Raw genomic sequence first — 17,467 nt, forward strand, 5'->3', positions numbered from 1 at the left:
AGATATAAGATCAGAATACCCCGTTAAACCGAGTAACCCCAATTATATATGTACTGAAATGTCACCTTACGAAATTCGGTTGCATTTCAATTCTTAAATTTTTCTGTAGACAACGTTTAATAACGATACTTTAATTATGACCATTATTAGTTGCCGCTCTATAACTTTATCTGCTTGTAAATACAATGATCTTTGAAACAGTAGTTGCAATTAGAGTAAATTTAAATTACGATGTTACGATTTGTTATATAATAAAATTGCTGATAAAATTATCCACATTTTTTTTTTATTTAGTGGATTGCTGACATGTTACACACGAAAACAAAGAGCAAATTCAAAGATGCAATATGTGCAATTCGTGATGAACAGAGCTATCAGGTATAATAACTTACATTAAAGTTTCGCATAAAAGAAGCTTTTACCTACGAACTTTTTTCAGGTTAACTCTACCAGTTCTTTGTGTTATGGCCACGACTATTATTTTACCTCTTCTGGGCGATGGTCCACATTGGGAAGAGGTTAAACGTCACGCTGAATTTGCAGAACGACATTGGTGGGAATTTACAATTCATATTCACACTTATACAATTTATACACATAACGTAATTGTTTTAATTTTCATTTGAATAGATATTTTTATTATATTTATAATCCGTGTATTATTTTAAATTGCAGTTTTTGTCTCATTTATGGTTTATGAGTGTTTTGATGCAATTAACGATTATTGCAGCACCATTGTTATTTCTGTGTGATAGGTAAAGAGATAAATTACTTATATGATTATGTAGTGATATTATTAAATTGAAATTTTTAATTAAACAATAATTACAAAAATTATTTGCATAATAATTAAAATTAAAGATGGCTTTGTTTATTTCAATTGAACACTGGTCATATAATTATGTTACAACTTTAAGGATATTTCTCAAAAAAACATTTGTAAATCTCCGATTATAAAAATTCGTAACATAATAAAAATGTACACCAGTAATTTAATGCACAATTAAACCTGTCGAAAATAAAACATCTATAAAACAAAAAAGATTTTTCTCGGATGCAATTACACTAGGGCGTAATCAACGAGTACACAAAAAAAGAGCATAATAAATTTATATGCCTCTGTGTCCTTATTTATACAATTTATTATGTAAATTTCTACTAGGACATATCGTATTAGTAAGACTTATTATACTGATGTCCGGGTTCCGCAAATTTAAGAAACCTATCCAGAAAAAACAATTTTTTTTCACCCGTTTCAATTGTACACATTTCACACGCTGATGAGGAACCAACAGATCGGTCTTTCATCAGCGGGTTTACAGCCAATAATTATTGAAAACATTTTTTGAAATAAAATATTAATTATTGTGTATGTTTCGTCTTAATTTATCACTAAGAATTATTTAATAATATCGATCTTATTTGTTTTAATTATACTATAGATAAATTAGAAGCATTTCATTAATTTATTATTATGATTTTACTGATAAAATTTGTATATATTTTTACATCAGATGGCCAAAACATGGACTATTTGTAATAATTATGTTAGTCATTGTTGGCATTACCTCACACGTGACTTACATGGTGACGACAGGCAACTTCGTTTTTATTGGATACTCTTTTGACAAGGAGTATGTTTTAGTAATATTTAATATTTAGGATAAACTATTTTATATTTTCGTTTACTTACATAGCTAAACCTTACTGTGGCAATATGCGGGAACGTGATAAATCTATTTAAAACACATTGATATTCTTATGTACTGTGCGTTTGTTAATTTATATAAAATAATTATTACGTAATATACTTAATGGATTTCTGTATCATTCAGGTTCATACAGAAACTATAAAAATAACTTTGTGAGGCCACAAATTATTTTTTTAGTTTGTTAAAAAGTTTAAATAAAAATAAGAATTCATACATTATAATTTAGTTAGCAAGAAATAATAATGTTATTAATTTTTTTACAGAAATTTGTATTCTTACCTAGCTTTTAACTATCAAAGACCGTACTACTCGCACCTCTGTTCCTATTGCACGGGTCTATTAATTGGAAATATTCTGTCAAACAAACTGCAGCTGAAGATTAAAAAAGTAAGTCAATTTCTTAAATTTTTGTATTGCGCATTGCACGTATCGCCTAACGTTAATCACATGTTACAGTAGAGAGTCGTTTGATCCGAACCCCGGTAATCCTGAATCGCCGGTTATCCGAACAATTTTTCAGTCGGACTGTGTCGTGCTGGATCAAACGTTTTGATGCTAGATTTACTTCTAAAGTATAGTTTTCATATTTTTATGTTCTTCAATATATTTATTTTAATTGTACAAAATAAAGAAATAATTTTTAACGATACAACAGCTCGATATTATATATAAAATTTTTCGTCAGGCTTAAAATCGACGCAAATTCAACACGAAGCGACACGCAACGGAGAATAATTTGAACATCGGACAGGTTATATTTTTCGTACGTTAATCGGTATCTTAAAGAATCACAAGATCCGAACAAACTCTTTTTTCCTCTAATTGCATTCCGCATTAACGACTCTCTACTGTATAACGAATAGTCACAATTGAAAATATTAAAATTCAGAATATTTTGTTATTATTTAATCAGATGAATTAAATACGAAATTCGACGAGCTACACTACACTTTCGTTTCATTGACTTATGTTTATGCTTCAATGTATAAATACAGTAGAGCAGAGCCGTAACTAGGGTTTTGGACGCCTATGGCCAAGAAGATAAAAATGTGCATTTTAATTTTTATTATTAAAAATATTAATTATTTTATTCTTAAAAAAGTATTGTAAAAAAAATTATCTAATACATTTCAAAAACTATATAAATATAAATATAAAAATATTTTTGTGTTATTAATTTCGAATACATATTATTCGGAAACCTTCTCGTTGGCGCCTTTATTAAATCGGCGCCTATGGCGGGGGCCACATTGGCCATACCCTAGTTACGGCTCTGCAGTAGAGCGCCGTTTTTCCGAATTAATTGATTCGGGACTTGTGTTGTCGGATAACCGATTATGTACGAAAAAATATATTAACCTATCCAATATTGAATTTTTTATCCGCTTGCGTGTCGGCGCTTCGTGTTGAATTTTCGTCGATTTTTAAGCCTGACGAAAAATTTTATTATAATAATCGAGGCTATTGTATCGTCAAAAATTATTTCTTATTTTGTACAAACAAAATAAATATATTAAAAAATATAAAACAAAAAAAATTATACTTTAGAAGTTACTCTAGTATCAAAAACGTTCTATTCAGCACTACACAGTTTGACTGGAAAGCTTTCGGATAACCGACGCTTTCGATTAACCGGCTTTCGGATAAACAACGCTCTACTGTACTACAACACAATTTTACTTCTAATGCCGTCATTAATTATCTTATAAATAAATTATAAATAAATATATATTTTAAATACAACAATAAATTTGAATTTTAGAATTGAAATATATAATCGTAAAACCTTTCTAAAGAAGAATGACATTCCTGGAATTGATCAATATTAGTAGTTTACGTTCGGGTTCGTAAGTGGCTATTTAGTCATTATTAAGACCTACTAATTTCTACTTCTGGAATTTGGGATTTACAGTGGCCCGCTTGATGGCAATTATATAGTCTTGGGATTCGGAATAAATGCTTTCTTAGACCTACCAACAGTAGGTATTGACGTCTACCATTTTTTTCCTTGATAGATTTGTCGAGAAATCTATTAACCCTCCGTGAGTCGCTAGGAATCGTTCTCTTACTTAGGTCGCATGGGTCTGTCAGACCCGTCATTTTTATTTTGAAATTAATAAATTTTTTCTATCGCGTAGAGGAACTACAATTTTTTCGTTAAATTCTACGCTTTGTTTTCTATCTAGTAGTATAAATTACTTCTGTATTGACGAAATTGTCTTTTTAATATTTATTTTTACGTAATTTGATGAAAAAATCACAAAATAATAAACATATCAAATTTCAACTCGCTGTAAGTTATCTGACGTTTCACCGATAATCATCGGGTTTGTTTTCAAATGGGGAAGAAAGTTCACTCATTCGTGTGAAGTCAGTAGAAATTCAGTACTACTGCTAAAAATTTTTTAAATAGATTTCGCGTTACCCCCTTTCGCGAGAGTCAATAAACGTTAATTGTTTTATGGCTCTATTAAAAAATGCTTATTTTTGGGTTTAAAATCGACTAATTGACAACTGTTTTATTTTGTTTTACTCATTAGAATGTCATCTTTAAGATTTAACAGATAGTTTTGTTAGATTTTCACACATGAATTTTATTTTTAATTTTTAATGTGATATAGTCGTGTGTTAGGCTTAACTCGATCACCTAATTCAAAAATTGACATCGGTCAAAATATTATTCAATTTATCAAAATTCTTTGTTGATAGTTTAGATATAAATGTTTTCTCTGCACGAAATGAATCGATCGAAAAAATAATGAGGGGCCCATCAAAAATTCGGCAATTAATGACATGTTGTCGATTCTGTAATTTGTTTTTTTTATAATATAAAATATTCACACAATAAAACTGTAAAAAGGCATGCATATCAATATCTGAATGTTATCAAAATGCAATTATCAAAAATTTTATAATTTTCACAATTTGTATTATCTTAATTTAGTTTTAAAGTTTTTTGTCGCGCTTTGTGTATCGCGCGACAAAACAGTCGCAACGCGATCAAACGCAGCGATTTCATTCATAATTACTTATGTAGATCGGGCTAACTTTTCAGGTTTGTTTTGTTGTGCCGCGATGAAAAATGAATAAATAATAAAAGCAGATTATAATTAAAAGTATTTTTATCAGATTAATCTGAATTATTAGATTATAGAATAATTATAGCTATGCGATATGATTGTCGCGTAGTTGTAATTATTTTTCTTATATCTAATTCCTTAATGTTTAGGGTCTAATTAGCTAACTTCTAGTTGTTATATTTCGTATGAACGTGTAAGCATCGTTTCAAAATTGTCTGGTGGGAATTGACTGAGATTAGAACTACCCTCCACGTAAATCAAGGTTATAATGTAAACAAACGTTAGACAATCGCCCAGTGACGTAGCGTGGGTGTCAGCCGCCTGGGGCGGAGGAAAATTTCCCTGCCCTCTTATTTAGGTATTTTTACAAGATGATATTATTTATTGTGAAATTTTGCCGCTCTCACTACGCTACGCCACTGCAATCGCCGAATTAAAATTTAATTTTTATTTTAAATTTGTATTTTAATTTAAATTGACCAGTCGTAAACTGTAATATGTTTCTGATAAAATCTCAAAACAAATCGATTTCAGTCTAATTTTTAAAGAAAATCGATTTTCTTTAGAAAATTTTCCCGATCAATTTCTTCACTATGATGTAATGACGACAAAAGCAATACATTTTTACTTTTTTTCGGCACATAGGAGACCAAAGTGATCGCTTTAGTAAATGCAAACTTACTACTGTTTACTTTTCTATTTTTTATATTTAAAAATTCTGCAGGAATTTCTTTTCTATTTTTTCTGATGGTACCAACTAGCGTTAATTTGTCTTGCAATAAATCTGTAGCCAAACTGAAACTGGTGAACCAGTTATCGGTAGTTATATTACGGCCGCTGTTAACAATAGGCCTAGTTAATCTTTTCACTACACTGTCCGCAGAATTCGATACTGAGAAGGGTCCATCGGGCTGTTTTCCGCAGTAAACCTCTAAATTGTGCGTATAAAATGTTTTACTGTCTACTAGCAAGAATATTTTTATACCGTATTTATTTGGTTTACTTGGTATATACTGGCGGAATCCGCACCGCCCTCTGAATCCTTCCAGTTTCTCATCTACGGTACAGTATTCCGATACATTGTAATTCTTTATACAATTATTCGTAAATACATCTAAAAAAGTTCGGACTGCTGCTAATTTATCAAACTTTAGTCTTTCACCTCGCGTCTGTTTATCATCAAATCGGAGATTTGCTAACAAAAAACGAAAACGTCTCTCCGACATGGCCGTTCTTGCGATTTCGAATCCTGTACCGTCCGTTGTCCACATTTCGTTAACGTGACAGCGATTTACCTTTTTATACGCAGCAAGGTAAAATAATCCGATTAGTGCTTTTATTTCCTGCAGATCTGTTGTATTTGCATCACGTTCTCTTTCGTAATGCGGTTGTACTTTTTGTATTTGTTGATTTGTGTGTATGACTATGATATCTAAAATATCATCTGTTACGAACAGATTCCAACATTCAAAAATAGACCTTGCGTTTGTAGCCTCTCCAATGGGACCAGGTATAAGATAAATCAAGTTCTCTCTTCTTGTCTTCGTTGCAGGATATTCCCACATACTCCATCTGGTTCCATCGCGAGCTAGGAAAAAACAATGCTCACCTGTTTGTGATGACGAGGCTGCTACTTGTGATGATGAGGCAACTGCAGGTGAGCCTACTTCTGATATATCTTCGTTTTCCTCTTGCTCGGTGTCTGTATTCTCAGATCTAACTTCTACAAAATCACATTCTTCTTCCGAAGAAGCATCTTCATATACTATATTCTCGATCTCTGAATCGATCATAAAATCTCCGTACATTTTTACTTTACTATAGACAAGGCACTCAAATATAGTCTATTAGGCCAGGCTTGTTTCTCCTAGTTTCAACGGTGGCATTGCCTTATATACAGTTTTTAGATCTGTTGGCCGACCAATCAGGAGCTAACTCGGTTGCTCTCCTGCAAATCTGTTTCAGTTGGCATATCTGTCTCAACATGTCTAGAACTGAGGCTATCCGATATTTTCAGAAAACGAGTTCTAACGACTAAAACCAGAATTCTCCTCTCACTACTCGACAGGTCTTCTTGAATGTACTAGTCTAACTCAGAAGCAGAAATGAACTAAAAACGCCATAAAAGTGATTTAATGACACACCGATCTCTTCTGACGGCTTTATTTTGTTTAAAGTATATGAGAATATACATTAAACAAAATAAACTTGACAGAAAAAGGGCAAAGTACTGAAAAGCGTCCCGACAAATAAAAAAAAAAGGAATAAACAAATGTAAACAAATCATGTGTTATTTAGATTACACTGTATTGTGAAAAATAATCAAAAAAGAAAATTGATACCGATTCAGATATAAAGGCCGGTTTATTACTACAGTACAGTAAATATATTACAGTTTACGGTGTTTAATTTTTTTTTAATACAAATTTAAAATAATACTAAAATTCACAACTAGATATTCCATAGACTTACTATAGGAAAATGGAGTTTCCAGGAAATATTCATTGCTAAACAATTTTAAAAACATGTTTACTCATCTGAACACTGTCGAACATTTAATTAGCAATTTATAGCTTATAACGCGATTAAAACAAAAGAATTTATAGCGATTGTGTAAATTCGATTACCAAGATCATTTCCGAGGGGGCAGGACATTTTTTGAAATTTTATAGCTAGACTGTTTTCACAAGTTTCTGATTACTTAGTAAAAGTGAAAAAAGCCAACTTGCATCGCCCAATATACGAGGAATAATCATAAATTAATTATAAAAGTGATAAATAAAAATTATATGATAAGAATAAAAAATAATTAAATTAATTAAAAAGTAATTAGACATTACTTTTAAAAACAATATTATAACAAAAAAAACAAAAATTTAAATATACAAATAAATAACGATATGATAGGATTTAATAAACACCGCGCGACAACTTAAATGCGATAAAGTTATTGAGACACTCGCTATCGGCAACGGCGACAAATTAAACGTTTTTTTTTTACCCCCATCATGAGTCGCATGGGTCTGACAGACCCAAAGTATTTTTTTTCTCAAAAATGAGCGTTGTTATTCAAAAATATTTAACAGCATGTTAATCGGGATAGAAAGTTAGAAGAATATTAATTTTTTCAGATTTTTTGGAAAATATTCAATATTAAAAAATTTTAACTAAAGTTCGCGCCGGGTATGTCCAGACCCGTTTCGGACTCACGTAGGGTTAAACGAACTGATAAGTGATCATCACTATGGTCATTTGCTAAACCAGGGCTGTCCAACTGGCGGCCCGCGGGCCTTATACGGCCCACCAAATTATTTTTACGGCCCTCGAGTACATTTTACTATGAATAAATTTATGTTACTAAATTATTATTATTAATATTAAAATTATTTTACTATGTGAAAATTACGGCCACAATGTTCTCATTAATATATTACGAATATTTTAAAGTTTTCTTTTTAGTATAAATAAAATATTTTTTTTAATTAACATAAACTGAGTTTTCATTTATCAACCTTCTTGGCCCCCGAAATGTTTGGTGAAGAAAATATGGTCCCCGGGCTATGATAAGTTAGACAGCGCTGTGCTAAACAATTCTTTATTCTGCATTTCTAGTATTTCATATTATTAATGTATATTACATTTAATTTTTAAAAAATTTGTTTTTTTCAGATTTACCGTGTAATCTCTTGGATAATTTCCTCGTCTTTATTGATGTATTCTACTTTTGGATTGCACAAACAGATAACTGAAGTGTCTCCAAACAAATCCTTTGTTTTTATTCACGTAGCTTTGTCGCCGTTTCATGTGGATAATTGGACTTTCGTGGACATGTGTAGCTTGTATAACTGGATATGGAGGTACGTCGATTGCACAGCTTTATATTTTTTTAAACATAACTCTTTTGCTCGAGTTTTTCTTTTATTCTCTGTTGTATACATTTAAAAGAGTATTTTTTTAAACATAAAAATACACAAAACTGTATTTATCTTTTTTAAATTCAATCACGAAAATTGTCGTTTGAAGAAGTAATTTATTGTACTGCTGCTTAAAAGAACCAATTGACTATAATATTTCGATATGCATGAATCATTTCATTTTATTCTGAACGAAATTCATCTACGTCGTGTTTCTTGATTTATTTACGTAAATACAGTTCATTGTGAAAACTATTTCTAAACTCATTGTTATTTCTGCATTATGTAAACATGTCAACTGTTACTTCTGTCAGACATATTTTTTATTTTCAGGTGTTGTTAACAGATTTTTGTCTATGAAAATCTTCACCATTTTTGATCGTTTGAATGCGTGGGTTTACTTGCTTCATTCTTTAATTATACTTTATATTTACGCTCAGCTTAGAAAGGCTACAACTTTTACTGAACTAAATTTGGTATGCCAGGTTTATTTATATATTTTTTAATTATAAGCAGTAAAAGTTTCAGACTTAACATTACAGTAGAGAGTCGTGAATCCGAATCAATTGGGTACAGGGGTTGTTCGGCTTTGTGATTTGTTCCGATAACCGATTACGTACGAAAAAATATAAACTGTCCAATGTTCAAATTTTACTCCGTTGCGTGTTGAATTTGCGTCGATTTTAAGCCTAACGAAAATTTTTATAATAATAATCGAGGCTATTGTATCGTTAAAAATTATTTCTTTATTTTGTACAATTATTGAAAAACATAAAAACATGAGAATTATACTTTAGAAGTAAATCTAGTATCAAAAACGTTCGATTTAGCACGACACAGTCCGACTGAAAATCGTTCGAATAACCGGCGATCCGGATTACAGGGATACGGATTAACGACTCTCTACTGTACTTATAGTGTTATAAAAAGTTATTCTAAAGTAGTATATAAAGAAAAATATATATATAATTATATTAATAAGTGTTTTACTAGAACAACTTTTTAAAGCTGTTAACACAATTAGCGAATATATATTAATAAATAAGCTGTCATAAATATCTAACTTAATCTTTGTGAGAGAATAATTAAAGTCAGTATTACGACAGTGTATTATGTGTTATTCAGATTTATAAGTCGTATACTTCAATATATATCAAGTTTATTAACTATTTTTTCGCAACAAAGAAGCAATAACAGCATTTAAAGAAGCAAACGGCAATTTAAAGATTGTATTGTTAACATTATTTTTTTTTTCAGTGGATGCTGTTCGCAGTGGTGTTGTTTCTTTCGCTGATTGTATCGTTTTTCTATTACATCTTTATCCAAGCGCCTCTCGAATTTCTGGCTGTGAAATTGTTACGTTCAAGTTCAAGGAAGAAAGCTCCAGTCGAAAATTGCCAATTAACAACCATAAGTACGCGACTTCGATCCGATTGATATGCACAAATTATGAAAAGCAGGTTATTGATTATATTGAAATGTTTGTACCCGATGTTTTAAGTACTTATATTAACACACATTAAAATGTACTCATTTGTTCTAGCTTCATACTAATAACGAATATTTAGAAATTTTCATTCTTCCTAGAGAGAACGACAAATATATATATATTGTATACGAACTATTAAAGTATTTCAAAGTTAATAAATTACTTTAATGCCCATAATTATTCAGTTTATTAATATATATTTAAAATAATATAAATTACGTGTATGTGTATTGTTTATACTATTTTGAAATTTTCAGAATTCGTATGAATAGTATTGGAATTTTCATTAGCCAGAGGCTGTTTTTATATGAATTTTTAACGAAAAGAGAAGATTTAGAAACTTTCTCTCTTTTTCACAGAGTAAGGACGGGAAAATACATGCATCTACCCGCGAAAATAACGAAAATATGTTATAACGGTCGACTGTCGTACGTGAGAAAGTTGATGATTAACGTAGTGTAAGGAGGAAATCTATAAACAACTAGCTGTTACCCGCGGCTCGCCCGCTCGGATTTTGCAATTTGAAAGAAATAACCCTTCCTCGGTACTTCGCTGAAGGTTCTCAATTATTAGTTGTTACTAATTTGGTAAAATTACTGATTGTTGTTTGTTTCAAACTATGGACTGCTAATGCACCTAACTTCAAGTTTCAAATATTATGGGATTCCGAGATACGGTAAATCTGAGTGTAATATTTCTTTCGAAACATAAATGACGTTATCTGAAACTCCCTAAATTTAAATAAATAATAAAATGTAAAAATACGGAGCATTCACAAACATAAAACCTTTGTCGTTGCACAAAGTCAGTAGTCCATCGCAAATTACAAAAATTACGGAGACGACCTTCCTTTTTAGGCAACTGCCTTCCGCAACAAACATGCAAAAATGGTAAGACGTCCTCTGGTGTTTTCGCCACTATCACAATATATTTTTAAAAAATTAACAAAGTAAAATCGTGGACGACGTTACTGTCAGACACCATAGTAATTATTTAATTTATAACAATCTAAATAAATATAATTCTTACACGCGCGACAATCAAACGAAAGTCGGATCAGCTTATACTAATAACTTTTTTACAATTAAGGAAAATGGGAAAAAAGCAAAAGGGATAGGATAAGAATAGAAATACCGAAAGATTTTCGTAGCGACGTGCTTTTAAGAAAGGACACCACTTCGAAACTGTCTTTTCTTCGTGACTTTCTTCTTATCGTAGACCTTTCGTTTATTCCTGAGTTCGTCGTTTGTCCTCAGGGTTTACTGTTTGTAGTCTATTTTTTCTTTTTAACTTCTTCGGCACCTCTCGGTCTCGGATCGTCTGTTTCGAAGTCTAGAGCACTCTTTTTCCCTTTCTGGTTCTTTGAGGTTTTTGCCAAAAGTAACTCTTTCTCTGTTTGTTTGGCCCAGAGCCCCAAACCATCTATTCATCTACTTATTTTCGTGCAAAAGATAATCCTACTTAAGGGCAAAAGGGTTAGACGGCCACACTATCATCGAACAAATATGTAATAACAAATTTGAATTTAAATGGTTCGAACATTTGGTTAAAAAATCGTAATACGTAAATATTGTACGTTTGGAAATTAAGTTATTACCGTCAGAAACAAAAAATCGCATCTGAAATAGAACAGTAGAAGCCGTTTTTACGGTTAAGACTTAATGCTCTCTCTCACCCCCCGCGGGGGAATACATAAAAATCCCTTCTTTGTGTGCTTTCCCATGACGTACGCTAAGTGTGTACCAAATTTCATCTCTTTAGGTTCAGCGGTTTGCTCTGGCGATAAAGAATCAATCAGTCAGTCAGTCAGGTCAAGTAGGTTTATATAATTATATAGATTGAGTCATCGTTACGAAACAAACGGTCACCTGATCAGATTCCCACACTCAATGCACATATACCCGACGTTAGGCGGACATACTTATAGCCCTATTTATAACCGCCATAATTCTAGTCTCGAAAAATTACCTATATTTTTGTTGTGATCTGAGCACATGTTGACTTCCTCGGTCCTCCACAGATAATTTATCGTTGAATGACAGACAGCACTCTTAAATAGGTATGATAATTGTCAGATCGATTGTAAATTCTTTCTCTCGATCATGTAGTATTCCATTTAGGGCCATAGTAGTAATTATAAACGCGTATAGTCTAGGTGATTGACCTCTATAGCTAGTAGCCCATAGATATGATTGTATCTGTCGCTTTACTTTTCTATTAAACTTATGATTTAGTTAACCTGTCAACCAGTTATTATTCGGAGAACAGATCCCTATCAACTTACCCGTTGCCCTCAACCACTCGACTTTTTGCCCTCCTCTCACAGTAACTTATTTGAAGAATAGTTATGCTTTCATATGAAAGTTTGTCTACTTGTAAAATGTATATTCCATTTGTATTAATTTGCAGACTTACCAGCCATACACAAACAATGTCCAGCCATTTACACTAGTGGATCAAAACTGATATTTCTCCGAATTTTGATTGACCGTTCATATCAATACATGAAATTAATTAAGAAATTGGTTTTATGCGTTTTAAATCCATTTTAGTTTTTTCTTTGCCGACTCTGTTATATATAAAAAAGGAAAAATAGGGCGATCGGTTCTTGGGGGACATTTTCTAATGACCCTCAAAATTTCTACATTTTTCGGCTCAGAGATTTAAAACCCCCGTTTCTATCAGACCCTTCTGTATATTTGCATTGTATTAGGAAAATTACATAACACGATACGTGATAACCTTTCTGCAAAACTTACGTATCGCGATAAACGTGACCTTGGTAGTCTGAAATAACCAAACTCTTCATTTATATGGTTTTCGTTTAATGTTTTTATATTATAGTGTTTAATTCATACAAGTACAAAAGTTATCTTATGTAGTGTACGGGTTTATCACACCGAGTGCCCAATCTAATACATTTTGAAAATTCTTTATTCCCTACTGTAGAAACTTTAAGGAGATTTTAAAATGTGTTAGATTGGACACTTGGTGTAACAATGTGTTACGTAAGATAACCTTTGTAGTTATATAAGTCAAACACTATAATATGATATAATATAAGGATTAGAAATACGAATTAATTTAATAATTTTAATGTTTGCTTCTACTAGTTGACAGCTCAAACCTAATGTTTCTTTTGAGCCAAAATTTTACAAAGCTTATAAACCGTTATTATATTTTTTAATCGCTTCTTCCATATTTTCTTTACTCCAAGAATTATATTTTCTTTTTGACATGTTGTTCTAAAATTGAAGACAATTTAGTTTTAATTTGTTTTGAACTTTTGCAATTATTTTTGAAATCAGTAACTTAGTAAAAAATTAACAGTTTACGAATCGGTAATAGCTTATTGTGACATTCATCTAAAATGGTTTTCCTAAATCGTACCGGTACGTTTTAAGAACTTGCCTGGAGTACGAAATAGGCGCAAGAGTCGAACAAGTTTTACATTTGCCTCCAAAAAATTTGACAACAAATACTCATATATCATCACATCAGGTGAAATTCAAAAATACGCATTAATACATCACAGATAGTTGAAAAAACTTACACACTATCCAATTTGAAGAACGTTTGTACAAAATGTGCAAAAATATTACAGAAAAAGTTGAAAAAACTTACCTTTTCAATATTTTTGTCGGAAGCAGCGTAACAGCGTGTTGTCTGTCAGAAGGTAATATGGCCGACTGTTATTTACTTTTTTTGTCACTAAAGGCACTAATAGCTCTTTTTTTTTTTTTTTTTTTTTAAACACTGGGCGAATTTTTCATCCTTTTTATTCGGTTTATTCGGTCCCAACCGAATTTTTCATCCTTTTTATTCGGTTGGACCGAATAAAACCGAATAAAAAGGATGAAAAATTCGCCCAGTGTTTAAGTTTACGTCACTACATTGTGTCTTCGAAAGAAAAGAAAAGAAACGAAAATACAAAACACGGTTTCCTCAAGATAGATGGCACTAATAGCTATTACCGAAGTCGAGATATAAGCGAAATACGAATAAAGCAAGTTTTCCTTAATTGTGCGAGAGGCACTGACCAAACACAGCTTGTTAACGCTGTAGCAACCACTCGACAGCCCAGAAGTTGTCCTCTCGACTTCTTTTGTTCCCTAGTATCAATCAGAGCCTAAAAGGAATATCGTTTCGGGACTATTCAGACTGTCGAAGCGATTTCGACGGGGTGCCTGAACAGTCTTGAGGTTTCCGACTTCTTCTCTGGTAGTCCAGAATGAAGACTGGCGTTTGAAAGACCGAAAAAAGCGCTGTTAATGCTTTAATTACGCTTTAATATTTGATTTGAAACAATTAAAGTTAAAATTTAAATAAAATTTCATAATTATGTTAATTTTCTATTTTTCAAATCAAATACGTTTTTGTGTATCTTACCTGATTAAGAAAAAACTTTCAATCAATACATATAAATTAGAGGCAATTTCTGTTGGTATGTAATTCATTATTCTTGATAAATTTATATATTTTTCTGCAAGTAAATTTAGAATAATATTTGAAAATTATTTATATATTAACGTTAAGTTTATATTTTAACACTACGTTAGATACAAGAGTCTTCACTCCGAATAATAACGTTACTGAAATGAAATTACATACGAAGAATCACAAAGTTAAAAGTTCAAAATTGAAAAGTAAAAATGTGTAAAACTTTTAATTTCGAAGCTAAACATTATGAAAATTGTCAAAAATAAATATAATCAGGCATAAGTATAATAAGAAATATTAAAAACGTAGCTGGTAATCGATCTGCCTAGGTAATGTCTTCCAAAACAACTTTCTACGGGAAACTGGCTTGTATTTAGATGTTATAAACGTGAAAAATATTTCAAAAGGCCTACGTAGCGAGAGGATAAACGACACTATACATTGGTTCGAATTGATTAATTCACTCGGCCACTTGTGGACCGATTGGTAGCGTCAAAAATAAATGCCTCAGCAACTTGTCAAACCTATTAACTTCTAAAGATAAGTCTCTTTATAGACAATGACGTAAAATGTAATTGTAACATTAGCAAGACACTTGTCTAGTGGAGCATATTTTGAGAGTTATATATATATAAGCATATTGTTATCACAAGACATAATTACCAGAAACGGTCGGTATTATTTCGAAACTTGTCATAACGTGACCAAATATAAAACAATTTATAAGTAAAACATTGATTCCACTTAGCGCTTTCGTATTCTCGTAAGTGTTGCTGGAAAACAGTTTACTTGTAGCGGTGAGTGCGGATAACGAAAGGACGTCAAATATTTTTCCTATAAATATCAAGTGTTAAATTATTAAATAATAATGAAAAATATATAAATTATCTGCTGTGTAAGTGTCAAAAATAAACACGTGTTTCTTTACAATACATTTACACTACATTTCTTTACAATATGTTTATTATATATATAATCGACACGAGTTTTGATGATTATGATGATGATAATAATAATAAGAATAATCAGCGCAGAGCCCAAACGGTTAGGAATTGAAAGTTAAAATTTGGTACACAGTTTAGGGTACCAGATTTAAGTATCAAAGTGTTAAGTAACAATGAAAAACGAGAGAAAGGGACGTGCAAGATTTACGATTTACGGTTGAAAAAAAAGAAAAAAGAAAAAGAGTAATATGTTGAAACAATTTCAAATTTTCAAATTTGAAATTGTTATTTTCATGAATTTGTTATTTTCATTAATGTGAAATTGCTATTTTAAAATTTAAACAGATTAGTTCGGTTTTTCTCGACCTTTCTTTATGATATTCGATGAAAATTGAAGGATATAATCAGAACACGTTGTGAAAATCGAACAATATTAGAACATTCGATTTTCAAATTCGACCTTCTTTTAGAAAAACGTGGTTCGTTGATGAAATTACTTTTTTGTGACTATAACGTTATAATCTTAACCTTCGTTATCGTTACTTTTGCCTGAGCAACGCCAAGCCTACCTGCTAGTTGTAAATAAACACGTGTTTCTTTACAATAAGCGATAAAATCACATAAAGCTTATGAAGATTAACTTAATTTATATTATTTTTTACGTTGGGCATTTCAGCATTTTCCTTTATATTCTATGTAAATTTGTTAAAACAAAAAGTCCGAATTATATTGGGATAGGTATAATTTAAGGTCTTATATAGTAAAATATATCTAAATCGTCCGATTTGTAATGACGATTTCGCAAGTTATTAGCCTTTATATTTCGTTTATAAACTTATTCCTACAGTGAAAATTAAGATTCTTGTCAGATTTATAATAATTTAAACAAAATATAACAACAGACGGCTCCATCAAACGATACTGAAAAGTTAGTCAACTCGTTGCCGTATAATTTTAAATAACGACACATAACCTATACAATTTTATTGGTTATTTTACGTAATTGATAATATTAGCGAGGTTGAAACCGATGTTTTTAAAGCGAAAACGTGTAAGTCGGACGTTCGGCGCCGCTTACTTGTATGCCTAGAAGTTTGACAATGGCGTTTGGAACGTCGGTAAAATCATGCTCGACATTCCAAAGGCCATTGTCTAACTTCTAGGCTTACAGGAAAGCGGCGCCGAACGTCCGACGTACACGTTTTCACGATTAAAACTTCGGCTCAACCTCGCTAATAAGAAATAAGTAAATACTAAAATACTATTTCGAAATTAATCCGTTCTTGACCTTCAAAACAAAGGTTTTTTTTAAATCTTTTTAGCTTCATTTCTAAAAATGCCTACAAATTCAATGTATTATTATGTACCAGCAATTCCTTATAGTGATATCGTCGGAATGAATTTCCTTTCATAATGCACTGAAGTTTAGCGGTGTCTTGCCCTTGTATCAGTGGCTGTGGAGCCGTGTCGAAGTCAGGAGTCCGTCAAAAATCCCCCCGACTTTGACTCCTTTTTCTTTCCCAACTTGTTATGTATATAGAAAACAATCCTCATACCGGTACATATGATATCCATTATACCTTCTTAAGCCTTTTTTTCGAATTTCCGGTACTAAGTACTAACATTAACGACCACTTAACTAACGTTTTCGATCGCCTCCGCGATCTTCCTCAGGTTTTATTCGACGGTTTTCGAGAAAGAATGCAATAGAATTCTTTCAAAGTTCAAACGTTCGAACCTCTCACCGCGTGCCATAATTGCGAACGATCCAACTTGTTTTTAATGCCTATAATATAATCGTAAAAATGACTGCGTACATCCGTACATGAATAGTACACTACTCTGATATGCTACCATTGCGGGTGTACTTCGGAGACATATCTCCACG

The 17,467-nt window shown here is 31.6% G+C and overlaps 1 protein-coding gene and 1 long non-coding RNA gene across 2 annotated transcripts; one reads left to right on the forward strand and one right to left on the reverse strand.

The window, feature by feature from the left end:
• Positions 1 to 5,334: 5,334 nt before the first annotated feature.
• Positions 5,335 to 6,600, reverse strand: LOC136970513 (piggyBac transposable element-derived protein 4-like). Its single transcript, XM_067264953.1, has one exon. It carries the CDS (start codon positions 6,598 to 6,600, stop codon positions 5,335 to 5,337), a length of 1,266 nt encoding a protein of 421 aa, XP_067121054.1.
• A 2,005-nt stretch (positions 6,601 to 8,605) lies between these two features.
• On the forward strand, positions 8,606 to 9,978 carry LOC136970514 (uncharacterized). Its single transcript, XR_010879994.1, has 3 exons — positions 8,606 to 8,649; positions 9,040 to 9,182; positions 9,964 to 9,978. It is a non-coding gene; the product is annotated as an uncharacterized lncRNA (long non-coding RNA).
• Positions 9,979 to 17,467: the final 7,489 nt, after the last annotated feature.

This window comes from Centruroides vittatus, unplaced genomic scaffold, assembly GCF_030686945.1.
Source record: "Centruroides vittatus isolate TY-2023 unplaced genomic scaffold, ASM3068694v2 contig_1999, whole genome shotgun sequence".
In the NCBI taxonomy this organism is placed as follows: domain Eukaryota; kingdom Metazoa; phylum Arthropoda; class Arachnida; order Scorpiones; family Buthidae; genus Centruroides; species Centruroides vittatus.

Bases quoted from the DNA above. Each gene is read 5' to 3' on its own strand.
- LOC136970513 (XM_067264953.1), bottom strand. From the start codon at position 6,600: ATGTACGGAGATTTTATGATCGATTCAGAGATCGAGAATATAGTATAT.